Below are 12,992 nucleotides of genomic sequence, written 5' to 3' on the forward strand. Positions count from 1 at the left end.
AAGATGTGGATAAGCAGGCAGTACAATGAATACATACGGATAAATGCAAAAAACAATAATAACAATAATTATAAGTGTATGAAATAGAAAATAAAAACAGCAACTTTTCAAGAGCAATCAAAGTCAAATTCACAGGTTACTTATTGTATCTAGATATTCATGCAAACACAGGAAATAAATCTGCAGTGCATTTCTTCTCCCCGCTTTTATTGTGAAGGCGCACAGCGGAAGTGTCATGGCCGCCGCCTGACGCTGCTCTTCCTGTTTCGCCGCTGCTGCTGTCAAGGCGCCGATTTGAGGTTAAAACAGCGATAAAGAGGCCGAGCGGAGCGCGACGATGAGCGAGGAACATTACCTGGAGCTCTGCGAGAGCCCCGTGCAGTTTGAACACGCCTCGAGCGTCAACAATGTCTTCTTCGACGAGGCGAACAAGCAGGTGAGCTAAAGCTAGTTAGCATCGCTGTGGCTAACCCGTAGCTAGCTAGCTAACCCAGCTAGTCTAGGTTGGCCAAGCTAACCGATAGTTTGCCCGTTTAAAGAGCTTTAAGACGAAATAAAGTGAACAGAAACTCTCTTTTAATCACATTAAAGTCATTTTACTGACTTACAGTTTTCAGGTTTACTTGATGTTCATTTATTTTCATATAAAAACAATAGTTAGCATAGTAGCTAGGTTAAAAACAAACACCTGCACAGGAGCTTTAACTCATTAAAACACTGTGAAATTTAAAATAAACCAATAAAATTATGATTTTAAACTACACTGTGTTTGATTAAGGCTCCGACCAGACTGGCAGTTAGTATATCTTTAGATTTAACTGCAGAAAACTTCAGTGTAAACACATAAAGATTTGATCCCTATAGCTGCTTTTCTATTTATTACTGACATTAATACATATTTTATATATTTTTTTAAAAAAGGGAAGAAAAACTGTATAAATAAAAGCTTTAGACGAGTATTTAAGGGTTTGAGTGTAAAGACACGTTTAATGTAATTATAAGTGCTGGGTAACTAAATGCAGATTTAAAATGAATCAGAACTAAAACAAATATTTGCTGTTTTTATTTGTCGCACATGTTAAAACAAACAAAATGATAAAGTCAGTTTGGCACTTTGTGAAATATAACAGCAATTTGTAACAGTTTTCTTACATGTTACAGATAAATTGATTAATTATCATATAATATTTGATAAATGCAGCCTTAACAAAGTGCTTAGAATATTATATTATAATAAAATAGAGTTCTCTGTTTAAATGTTTTATTTGTAATTAATAATTAGTTAAAGTGTCTGAAGCACATGGGAAACAAATAAACCATCTTGGATTTTATTCTACTTTATTGATTAATTCTTCTCTTTCTACACACATTTGATGGTATTTTTGGTTTTGTCTCATTGTTAAATGGATTAAATGAAGAAATTTGCTGTTTTGTTCTTCAAATGTTTTAGTTTTGTCTGCATTTAAAATGTTATGTAAATATGCAGAAAAAATCTAAAGTTGAAGTGCTCATGTTATTATTAATAATAAATCAGTATTATTGGGCATCGTACAGTCCTATAAAATCCCCCCACCCAAAAACAAAAAAACAGTAATGTTTGATGGACAGCAATGTTTTATTCATGTTGGTTTTGTGGCTGCAGGTGTTTGCGGTGCGTTCAGGTGGAGCCACGGGGGTGGTGGTCAAAGGGCCTGATGATAAGAGCAGCGTTGCTTTCAGGTACCTCAACATGTGTAGGAACTCCAAAGGGGGTGCAGTGATGGAGATGAATACATTGGGACTCTTTATTTATACCTGTAAGATCCTTTTTGTTCAACCAGAAACAGCCTTCAGATCACTGAGTTTAAAGCCACCAGACTCCATTGACAAAACAGCAACTTTTAAGTTGCAGAACACGAGAGTTGCTGATCTCCTGCCGCCTTAATTGGTTAGTTTGTTTGTGTTATTGTATGACTTTGGTGTTTAAAAGGGTTAGTTCAGATCCAAACTAACTCTTTATAACACCAAAGTCACAGCAACTAGACTAGCATGTCTTGTGTTCTGCCAGGTAAAATCCCTGTTTTAGTGAATGTAGTCTGGTGTGTGTGCCGTTTGTGGTTAAACCAAAAGGATCTTCCAGGTCTCTCTCTGTAGGGATCCTTTCCATGATGCTGTCACACACTTAGAATAACACTCTGAGCCTGTCAGTGGCACCAGGATATGGACAGATAGTGCTCGAGGTGTGAAATGTGTTAACAGTAATCACGTCTATCGATCATGTAACAGGATGGACGATAAAGGAGAAGTGAAATGCATCAAGTTCTCTATTGGAAATAAGATCCTGGCAGTGCAAAGAACCTCAAAATCTGTGGTGAGTCTGGCTGAACGACACCATCGACTAGAAATGTGCCGTAATGTCACTTATTTTAAAGAAAAGCTTTATATCTTGTGTCTGAACTCTAAACTGTTGATTTTCTGTTGCTTTGTAGGATTTTATCAACTTCATACCAGACTATCCTCACACAGAGTTCACTCAGGAATGCAAGGTAAGCTACGTTATCTTCAGCCTGTTTATTTCAAAATGTCCCTCCTCCTTTTTCCTGCTTTCAGACTGAGCAGTGAGGAGAAACCAGGATGAAGAGGATGAAGATTAGCTAACGAGTGAATAAACTGTTGGGGCGTTGTGTTTTGTTTGTCCTGCAGACGAAGAACGCAAACGTCTTGGGTTTCTGTTGGACCAACTGGAACGAGATCGTCTTCATCACCGATCAGGGGATCGAGTTCTACCAGGTGATCCAGGCAGGAAGTCAGACAAACGGCAAAGATAATGTTTTCAAAATAAAAGCCCCATGCAGACTTTTAATGGTATATTCCAGCAGCACATCTTGAGTATTATTCATTATTATTAGAAGAAGTCAAAAAGAGGCTGCATGTGATTTAAATCAGGGCCGATCAGTGACTGTCAGCAGATATTTGACGGATTTAGATTTTCAGACACATTTTAGCCAGAATAAAAAAACAAATGTTAGATCCTCTCACCTAAACTCAGCTGGGATTGGCTCCAGCCCCTCTGAAGGGTAATCTGCATAGACGATGGATGGATGCCCGACCTCGGACAAGAGTCTGAGATGTCCTAAAATGGCCGCCACACACAGTGGTGGTCAAGTTTAGTTGTCTGTGTGTGCTGAGTCACCTTTTCGTGCGTCTCCTCAGGTGTTTCCGGACAAGCGCAGCCTGAAGCTGCTGAAGAGTCAGAGCATCAACGTGAACTGGTACCAGTACTGCCCGGAGACGGCCGTCATCCTGCTGTCCACCACCGTGCAGGGAAACATCCTGCAGCCGTTCGCCTTCAGGGTGAGCAGACCTTCATCTCACAGCTCTCATTTTATCTCCTTTGACTTCTGATGGTTTGGTTGTCGTTTCACCTTCTGGGGCAAAACCGCCTTCTCATAATCCAACCAAGTGATAACTCGTGAACTTCTTTATCTAATGTTGACGATTCAAACAACTGTTTACTGTTTTGATGGATGAAGTCGCTGGCGGCCATGTTGACTCTCATGACACACGACCTTGTTTAGCGTTAGCGTGTTGCTTGGCTAACGTGTTAGCAGGGAGCTGACCAATCAGAGCAGTGGGGGGGGGGGGGGTCCTTAAAGAGACAGGAGCAAAAATGGAGCAATCAGAAAGAAGGTGAAAAGAACAGTATGAGAATAATAATGTGTTTTTTTAACATTACAGCATATTAACATGTTCTAGTAGGAACTCTGAACTGAAAACGTTTGTCCCTTCTTTCTAACTTCTATGTTTGTTTTCCAGAATGGGACCATGTCCAAAATGTCCAAGTTTGAGATCGAGCTGCCGGTCGTCCCCAAACCCGCCAAACTCAGTCTGTCGGAGAGGGACGTCGCCATGGCAACCATGTACGCAAGCCGCCCTCAGACCTGTCGTTATTTCGTGTTCCCTCTTTGGTTATTGATCGCTGTCGGTGTGTCTCCGTAGTTACGGTCAGCTGTTCGTCATGTACCTGAAGCATCACTCCAGAACGGCCAACAGTCCCAGTGCAGAGGTGGTGCTATACCACCTACCAAGGTACACACACACACACACACACACACACACACACACACACGTAATGATGACAGGCAGCAAATCTTTAATAACTTTATTTTAACATCTAATTTCTATTTGACAGCATCATTAAGCTAAGTACAGATAAATATAAGGCTGTGATCAGTATTGGCCCCTAAATGATCAGGAGGAGTGTGACATCGAATCAAGCTTTAAAAAATTAACAGTTTTATTGATGTTGAATTTCGTGTGTGTGTGTGTGTGTGTGTGTGTGTGTGTGTGTGTGTGTGCAGGGAGGGTGCGTGTAAGAAGAGTCACGTGCTGAAGCTGAACACGACGGGGAAGTTTGCCCTGAACATCGTGGACAACCTGGTGGTGGTTCATCACCAGAGCTCACAGGTCTGGAAGTAGTCAAATTAATTTCCTCACATCCTGATGTACTTGTTCTACATCGCAAAGGGAAATATAAAGTAGTTTTTGCTGCTCTATATGTATCTAACAGCTGGAAGATCCTTTTGGTTTAACCACAAACAGCCGTTATATCGCTCTCTGCACACACACCAGACTACATTCACTAAAACAGGGATTTTAGCTCACAGGACACAGGAGCTGTCAGTCTTCTGCTGCCTCCATCAGTTAGTTCAGATCCAAAATAAGATTTGTATAACACACAACAATACAAACAAACAAACCATCTAAAACACCAAAGTCACACAATAACACAAACGAACTAACTGATTGAAGCAGCAGTAGACCAGGAGCTCCTGTGTAAAATTAGTGTTTTTGTCAATGGGGTCTGGCGGCTTTGAACTGAATGGCTGTTTGTGGGTTTTAAAAATGATCTGAATACTTTTATTCAAGTTGTTTTTACTGTGTGTATCAGACGTCGCTGATCTTTGACATCAAGCTGAAGGAGCCAGACTGTGCTGTCAACACACACCAACCTGTCCTACCTGCCCGTTCCATACACCCCTACAGGATACCACTGTCAGGTACACACACACACACACACACACACACACACACACAGAGTCAGGTTATTTATAGTGTGCTGCTGAATCTATACTGAGTGTTTGTTCCTGTTTCAGGTCCAGCAGTTGTTCCCTCTCAGCCTCCAGTACCTTGCCAACTCTGTATCCTTTCACCTGTAATAAAAACAACAAAAATGTTTGTCTATCAGTTTTTAAACATGCCGCACGCTGACCTTTAACCATTAAACTCCAGACTCTTCCTCCTGGAGCGTCTTCCAGCCCGACATCATCATCAGTGCCAGCGAAGGTGTGGAAAGAACACACACACTGTCAGCTGTGGACGCTTTGACCAGCTCACATCTCATTATCTATCATTTTATTTTATTTTGATGGATGAAAGTGGAAGATAAAAACCTGTGAGATCTGTTTTGTTACTACAAATAGCTGTTATATCGCTCTCTTCAAACACACCAGACTCCATTGACAAAAATGGTAATTTTACTTCAGGGAAGAGAGATTTAACTTTACAAGGCAGCTGAAGCATAAAAGATGTTTTTCTCTGTCTGACAAATGTTTTCTCCACTTTCCACCATGACGAATTTTCATATACTTGCTTGTGTTTGTTACCAGTTTATTAAATCACATTGGCGGTAAAGACCAACTATCTTTTATCAACATGTGTAGACGTTATTGTTATTCTGTCTGAACATATAAATGAGTCTGTCTCTGTGTGTCAGGTTTCTTGTGGTACCTGCAGGTGAAGTTACCTCCAACTGTCAACCTGCTTCAGGACAAAGGAAAACTGATGGACTTCCTGCTACGACGGAGAGACTGCAAGATGGTCATCCTGTCTGTCTGCTCGCAGAGTACGTCTGTCTGTCTGTCTGTTAATCAGTTTTTATCAAGACACTGCAGAGAAAGTGTGCAGCTGAGGCACAGGAAGCCTCCAAATGTAGAAAATCTTCTTCTGGTGGTCTGTTGGAGCCTTTCTGACCTGAAAACAAACCAGTGCTCCTCCATGAAAGCTGCAGTGAAACGAAGCTAAAGTTTCTGTGTGGTTCTTCAGTTCTGGAGGGCGGCGAGAAGGGAAGTCTTCCCGTGGTGGCGACCGTGTTCGACAAACTCAACCAGGTGTATAAAGAGTACCTGGAGGCGGAGCAGACCTACACCGTGGTGAGTGGCCACACCACAGACCTGCACACGCGTTCCTACGAGCCACGTTTGCTTGTTAATCCGACACACTTGCGTCCGCAGGCGATGGAGTCCGGTCCGAGCCGAGGCAGCGCGGCCCACAAACGCCCAGTCAGAACGCAGGCGGTCATCGACCAGTCGGACATGTACACACACGTCCTGTCGTCGTTCACAGAGAAGAAGGTACGGAAACACATTTAGCACGTTTTGGCGCCTTTATCCTGATTTTTTTTTTATAGCACATTTCTATAAATGTTATTGGGAGTTCAGAAATCCTTGTGGTCCATTTAGTCTGTTTTATATCCCTCTATAATTTTACTTAAAGGAGAAAAAGGGTTCTTATGGGTGAAGACGACTTTTAAATTTCCCCGTCGTGGGACTAAAAAGAACGTTTTATTTTGAACGTCAGTGAAGCCACAGATCTTCACAACAACAACACTTACTGTAGATATGTGTTGTATCTGGAGTTTCTTCTGCACTCTGAAGTCAAAACGCTGAAGATCAACTGTGTGGACTTAAAGTTTCATTACAACAACAAAGTCTTTGACGACACAGTTCAGTTTAATCTGAATCTATAAGCTGTTTCCGTTATAATTAAATTAAATGATCTGCCTGTGTGTGTTCTGCAGGGTGTTTCCCATAAGTTCATCATAGCGGTGCTGATGGAGTACATCCGCTCTCTGAACCAGTTCCAGATCACCGTGCAGGTACAAATAAAGACAAATGTCTCTTCCTCAGGTCAAACTTCTCTCTGTGTTCCTACGAGTGTGTTGTTTTGTGTGCTGCAGCATTACCTCTACGAGCTGGTGATCAAGACGTTGGTGCATCACAACCTCTTCTACATGCTGCACCAGTTCCTCCAGTATCACGTCCTGAGCGACTCCAAACCGCTGGTGAGCTCCGAAACTGAACATTTAAACCATTTCAGCACCGAAAAGTAGTGTACGATCAGGTTTAAAGGGGTAATGCAGATTGTTTGTAGCTTTACATTGCTGTCAAACAAGGAACTGAAGCTTTACATCTGTCTATGCTCTCTTTCAAACCCACCAGACTCCATTCACAAAAGCAGCTATTTGATGAAAGTGAAGCTGAAGAGCCTTAAAGCTGCATAATGTCCAGCAGGAGGCGACTAAACAGAAGCCTGAGAAAATGAGTGTCTGCTCTCAGTCTCTAGTTTACTGTCTTCTTCAGCACAGCAGGATGTTCATGTAGTAAATTATGGTCCATTTAGAGGAGGAGACACCAGGAAGAGGAGGGGAGGGGCTACCAACCAATTTTTAAAGGTTGGTTCAGATGGAGGCAGCAACTCCTGAATTCTGTGAGGTAAAATTAGTGTTTTTCTCAATTAAGTCTGGTGGCTTTGAGGAGAGTGAGAGTTCTTTCTCTTTGATCTCTTCAAGCCACCAGACTCCATTCACAAAAACAGTAATTCTACCTCTCAGAACACAGGAGTTGCCGCTCCACTGTTGCCTCCATCTGTCGGTTAGTTTGTGTTAATGTGTGACTTTGGTGTTTTAACTTATTGGTACAAATCTGAACTGATGTTTTAGTTCATCAGTGGAGGAAGCGGTAGCAAAACAAACTCCCGTGTTCTGTGACGTAAAATTACTGTTTTTGTTAATGGAGTCTGGTGGTGGAGAGCTTATAAGACACAAATCAAGTCATATGCAATAATTAATATACCTTATAATGCAACTTTTATTTGAGCTTCTTACAAAATCACAAGATGACAAATACAGAGATATCAAAACTATTAACTCTTTACTTGTCTTTGCCTTCAGGCCTGTCTGCTGCTGTCCCTGGAGAGTACGTATCCTCCTGCACACCAGCTGTCTCTGGACATGTTGAAGGTACCGAGCACACGGGGCTTTAAATAAAGACACGTTATTTAAATTAAGTTATATTTACGTTTGCTCTGTGTGTTTTTTAGCGTCTCTCCACGGCCAACGACGAGATCGTAGAGGTTCTGCTGTCGAAGCAGCAGGTTCTGGGCGCGCTCAGATTCATCCGCAGCGTCGGTACGTTTATATTATATTTATCCACCACTAATTAACAGACTTCTTATTCCTACTAAGCGCTAATTGTAACTCATTAATGCTGAGTGTTGGAACTGGTCCAGTAGATCACCTCAGCCAGCAGACACCAAACGGGCTGCAATGGCTGCAACGTGATCCTTTGGGACAACTGCACCTGATCACAGTAGGTCCACTAAAAGAGCTTGTTTGATCCACTGACAGGCTCAGAGTGTTATTCTAAGTGTGTGACAGCATCATGGAAAGGATCCCTACAGAGAGAGACCTGGAAGATCCTTTTGGTTTAACCACAAACAGCACACACACCAGACTACATTCACTAAAACAGGGATTTTAGAGAACAGGACACAGGAGCTGCTGCTCTGCTGCTGCCTCTTTCAGGTTGTTTTTTTGTTTGTTGTGTGACTTTGGTGTTTTTAAGGGTTAGTTTGGATCCAACAGAATGTTTCTATAACACACAATAACATATACAAACTAACCGATCAAGGCAGCAGTAGCAAGCTAAAATCCCTGTTTTAGTGAATGTAGTCTGGTGTGTGTGCTGTTTGTGGTTAAACCAAAAGGATCTTCCAGGTCTCTCTCTGTAGGGATCCTTTCCATGATGCTGCCACACACTTAGAATAACACTCTGAGCCTGTCAGTGGATCAAACAAGCTCTTTTAATGGACCTGTTTACGTTACAGCCGGTTTGGCAGCTGCCGTCTGAGGCCACTGCAAAGTGAACTAACCCTACGCTGGTTTGACTGGGAGCAGGCGGCCATGACAACGTGTCGGCCAGGAAGTTTCTGGATGCGGCGCAGCAGACCGGAGACCAGATGTTGTTCTACACCGTGTTCAGGTCGTTCCAGCAGAGAAACCAGCGGCTGAGAGGAAGCCCCGGCTTCAACCCTGGTGAGAAACACACACAGGAGTTAAACCCACTGACAGGGTATTTGTCTTAGATGTCCTAAACATGGAGTTGTCTCCTGCCTCACTGCTCAGCTGGGTATAAATCAAAGGTTTTTAGTTCTCACCTTATCCATTGTCATGTTGAAAAAAAACAAGATTTATTTTTTTCATGTAGTAAGATGTTGTAGTGCTTAGCTCAAAGCCACCAAACTCCATTGACAAAAACAGCGATTTTACACGAATAGTTGCTAATCTACTGCTGCCTCGACCCATTAGTTTATGTTCATATTCTAGCGATATTTTGGTGTTTTAAAGGGTTAGTTCTGATCCGATACAATATGTGTAACACAATAACACTAACTAACGAAATGATCAAGGCAGCAGCAGAGCAGCAGCTCCTGTGTCCTGTTCTCTAAAACCCCTGTTTTAGTGAATGTAGTCTGGTGTGTGTGCTGTTTGTGGTTAAACCAAAAGGATCTTCCAGGTCTCTCTCTGTAGGGATCCTTTCCATGATGCTGTCACACACTTTAAAATAACAATTTCAAACCCAAAATATGTAAAAAATGGGGCCCAGGTTTAAAGACTTATCTGTTCAGTGAATCTCTGACTAAAACCAATGAGAAGGAACTAGTTGAAGTTATTTCCTGGAGTGCAACAAAGCAAGTGATAATTTGTGAAACACACATCACATATTAGGATCTAGACTTAGTAGGACTGGATCTTTCTGGTGACCTGACCCTTTAATGTACTTACCTGTGTGCGGGCAGGAGAGCACTGTGAGGAGCACGTGGTTCACTTCAAGCAGCTGTTTGGGGACCAGGCTCTGATGAAACCCTCCACCGTGTGAACGACCAAAACACTCACATGGACGGTAGACTGGATCACAGGAGGCCACCTGACGGAGTGACGAACCAACACGGGGATCGGATCGGATCGGATCAGATCAGATCAGATCAGATCAGATCAGATCAGATCAGATCAGATCGTCGTGGTTTAAATGCATAAATGGATACACACCCCGGTTCAGGAGACACCTGATCCAGGTTTCTGGTCTCGTGTGCAGGTTCGTCTGGCAAGAAACACTAAAACAGTCAATAAATAATAACAGATTTATACGTTATCATATCTTTACCTCTTGTGCTTTAATTAGCAGCAGCGTTTATATCCACACCTAAACACCAGGATGTTTTCATTTCCAGCTGAAGATATATAAATATATATATGATTCAGAAGGAAAAATAAACTTCTCTGCAGTTTTGTGGTTAAAATCCTTTTTAAAATCAGGTGAAATGTTTCAGCTCTCACCTGTTTATGACGATGGAGACTTAAAAAATAGTCTTAATATGGTGATTTAAAGATATTATGGCTTTCATTTTTTAAATATCAACATTTATTCTTTGTGAAATATGACTTTAATCTCAAAGTATGTACAGTTAGTGAGTATTTAAAGACCGTCTGAATGTGGCGTCTCTGATCTCTGAACTTGGTGCCGAAAATCTTTCTTTTTGTTCTTTAAATATTTGACTCACTAAAGTGATGAAACACTCTTGTCCAGATATTACGACTTTAGGAATAAATGTTTAGAGAACAAAGTATTAATACACTATTATTAAACACAGTACTTTTAGACACAAAGTAAACAAACTGTTGTTGAAATATTGAAGCTTTGTTTTCCAATAATTGTGAAATTATTCTCTAAATACTGAAACGTTCTCCAAACACGACGCCGTTCTTCCAGAAGTATTAAATCTTGATGCGGTTTCCCACTGCGGCCTGTGATTCTTTATCAGCGCTTTGGTGGAAACGCTGAGCGACCTGCTGCGTGTCCGGCTGGTTTCAATCCAAGACGCACCTGCACAGGTGATCGGACACCTGGGGGGAGAAAAACAAGTCAACGGGGAGATCAATAACCAGGTTACTTTGATCTGTAGAAACACCGTTTATCAGGAGTCCTCGCTGTTAGCGGCTCAGGTGATGTCACCTGTTGGGGGCGGGGCCAGAAGTGTTTTGTACACGTGACATGAACGACATGAACTCTAATGAGTTTTATTTAAAGAATGTTTTGTTTACTAAACTGCACTGTATGAAGTAACGATGGAAATATATAAATGTTCACATTCTAAACGGCCTTCTGTACAGCTAATAAAGATCAAACTACAGGCGTGTGGTGCCTTCAGGCGTTGGTGTGATCATTTGACATGAGGACATTCAGGCCTCTAGAGGATCTAAAGGATCTAAAGGATCATGTAATCATATAAACGTGCAGGAAAGAATCCAACATGTAAACATTGTTCAGACATTTTACGAATGTTTTCTCACATTGCAAACACTTCTGGAACATTTTAAAGTGTTTGTAGGACTTTTTTAAGTCACTTATGGACAGATTAGGAATCATTTTCACACATTTGGTGAATATTTTTCTGAGAATTTCATCAAATCTTTCAGTCGTTTTACTAAAACCTTTTGGAAATGTCCTCATATTTTCCACCCTTTTTTTCAGACATTGTACTATTCTTTAGTTATTATTATTATTATTTAGTTTTTAAAACCACACAAGGAGAATTTACTGATGTTTTTCACTAATTTTTGGGATAATTTGAGAAAATGTACTATTATTGTACTATTGTACCAATGTACTATTATTCCCAACATTTTACTAATAATTTGAAGAACACTTTTCTGCGTTTACATGGTTTTACACCAAGGGGAACCTGGGCGCAACACAAAAAAGATGACTCCCCCTCTTAACTCGACAGACGCAGCTCAAAACAAGGTGGTTTTACTGAGGAGTAACTTCAGGGGGAGATTTGACCAAAACAAAACATCTTATTAACCCTTGTATGGTGTTCGGCTCTGTGGGACTCATATTGATGAGTCTGAGTTTGAAAAAATGATCAATCGTATCACTTTTCTTTTGATAAAGAACATGAAAACAGATTAAATCGGGTCCAAACAAGGGTTAAACACATCAGCAACATTTCCTAACCCAAGAAAAATAACCTTTTTAAGCACTTTGGTTTCACTCTGCGCATCACATCTGGTTTGCACGCACTGTGTCTAGTGTGTATCACACTTTGTGTTTAGTTTTTTACCTGCAACATTTTCTACATTTTTATTTTGCTTATTTGTTTGTTTGTGTTCATGGTGGAGCTCACTTTTACTTCTTTACTATTGTAGCACCACAATTTCCCCCCGGGATCATAAAGTCTTTCTATCTATCTAGAACACAAAAGGAAATACAGGCCTCTTACCTAAGTGCCTGCCAGAAAACACAGGGGGAAACAGAATCGGACAGAAAAACGTCTTTACACCTTTACAACTGAAGAGCTCATCACAGGTGAAACCCACAGGTGATTCGTCAGGGTCCCATTGAGAGCTCAGAAGGAGAAAGGAGTGGGGACGTCTCCACAGGTGCCCCTCTTTAAGATGGACCCCATCAGGTCCTCAGCCAATCCGGAGGCACCACCTGTAATTCAGATAGCGGACAGGTACAGGGCAGCGCCACCCTCTGGCAGGGAGGACAACAACACGATGAGCTGGGTCATGACATATGGACTGTTTACTAACTCTCCAAATGTTTTAGCACAGTGAAGTCGTGGTTTTTGGACATTTTACTGACACTTTCTACGAATATGTTTAGGAAACCTTTTTGGACAATCTACCAGTAACTTTTATAAAAGCTTCCAAATAATTTACCAACACTCACCCATTATCTTTTACATTTTTAGGACATTACATTACTTTTTTTTTTACATTTAGGACACACGTTTCAGACATTTCACTGTTTTCCTGACTTTTTGGACTTTGTACAAGTTTTAAAACCTTTTCAGAGAATTTACTCATTAATTTACTAAACACATTT

The 12,992-nt window shown here is 41.2% G+C and overlaps 1 protein-coding gene and 1 long non-coding RNA gene across 2 annotated transcripts; one reads left to right on the top strand and one right to left on the bottom strand.

The window, feature by feature from the left end:
• The first annotated feature begins 303 nt into the window (after nt 1-303).
• rmc1 (regulator of MON1-CCZ1) lies at nt 304-11,289 on the top strand. Its single transcript, XM_070853305.1, has 21 exons — nt 304-436; nt 1,643-1,719; nt 2,266-2,350; nt 2,469-2,525; nt 2,683-2,769; nt 3,193-3,333; nt 3,796-3,899; nt 3,979-4,068; nt 4,341-4,446; nt 4,931-5,039; nt 5,136-5,180; nt 5,272-5,325; nt 5,756-5,884; nt 6,085-6,191; nt 6,273-6,392; nt 6,839-6,916; nt 6,998-7,102; nt 7,991-8,059; nt 8,140-8,227; nt 8,996-9,133; nt 9,898-11,289. The coding sequence occupies exons 1-21, from the start codon at nt 338-340 to the stop codon at nt 9,975-9,977; spliced, it is 1,968 nt and encodes a 655-aa protein (XP_070709406.1). The 5' UTR covers nt 304-337; the 3' UTR covers nt 9,978-11,289.
• On the bottom strand, nt 8,883-10,008 carry LOC139221362 (uncharacterized). The gene is made up of 2 exons (XR_011585882.1): nt 9,884-10,008; nt 8,883-9,130 (listed from the first exon to the last, which is right to left on the bottom strand). It is a non-coding gene; the product is annotated as an uncharacterized lncRNA (long non-coding RNA).
• Nucleotides 11,290-12,992: the final 1,703 nt, after the last annotated feature.

The sequence above is a fragment of the Pempheris klunzingeri genome, chromosome 21 (assembly GCF_042242105.1).
Source record: "Pempheris klunzingeri isolate RE-2024b chromosome 21, fPemKlu1.hap1, whole genome shotgun sequence".
NCBI lineage: Eukaryota > Metazoa > Chordata > Actinopteri > Acropomatiformes > Pempheridae > Pempheris > Pempheris klunzingeri.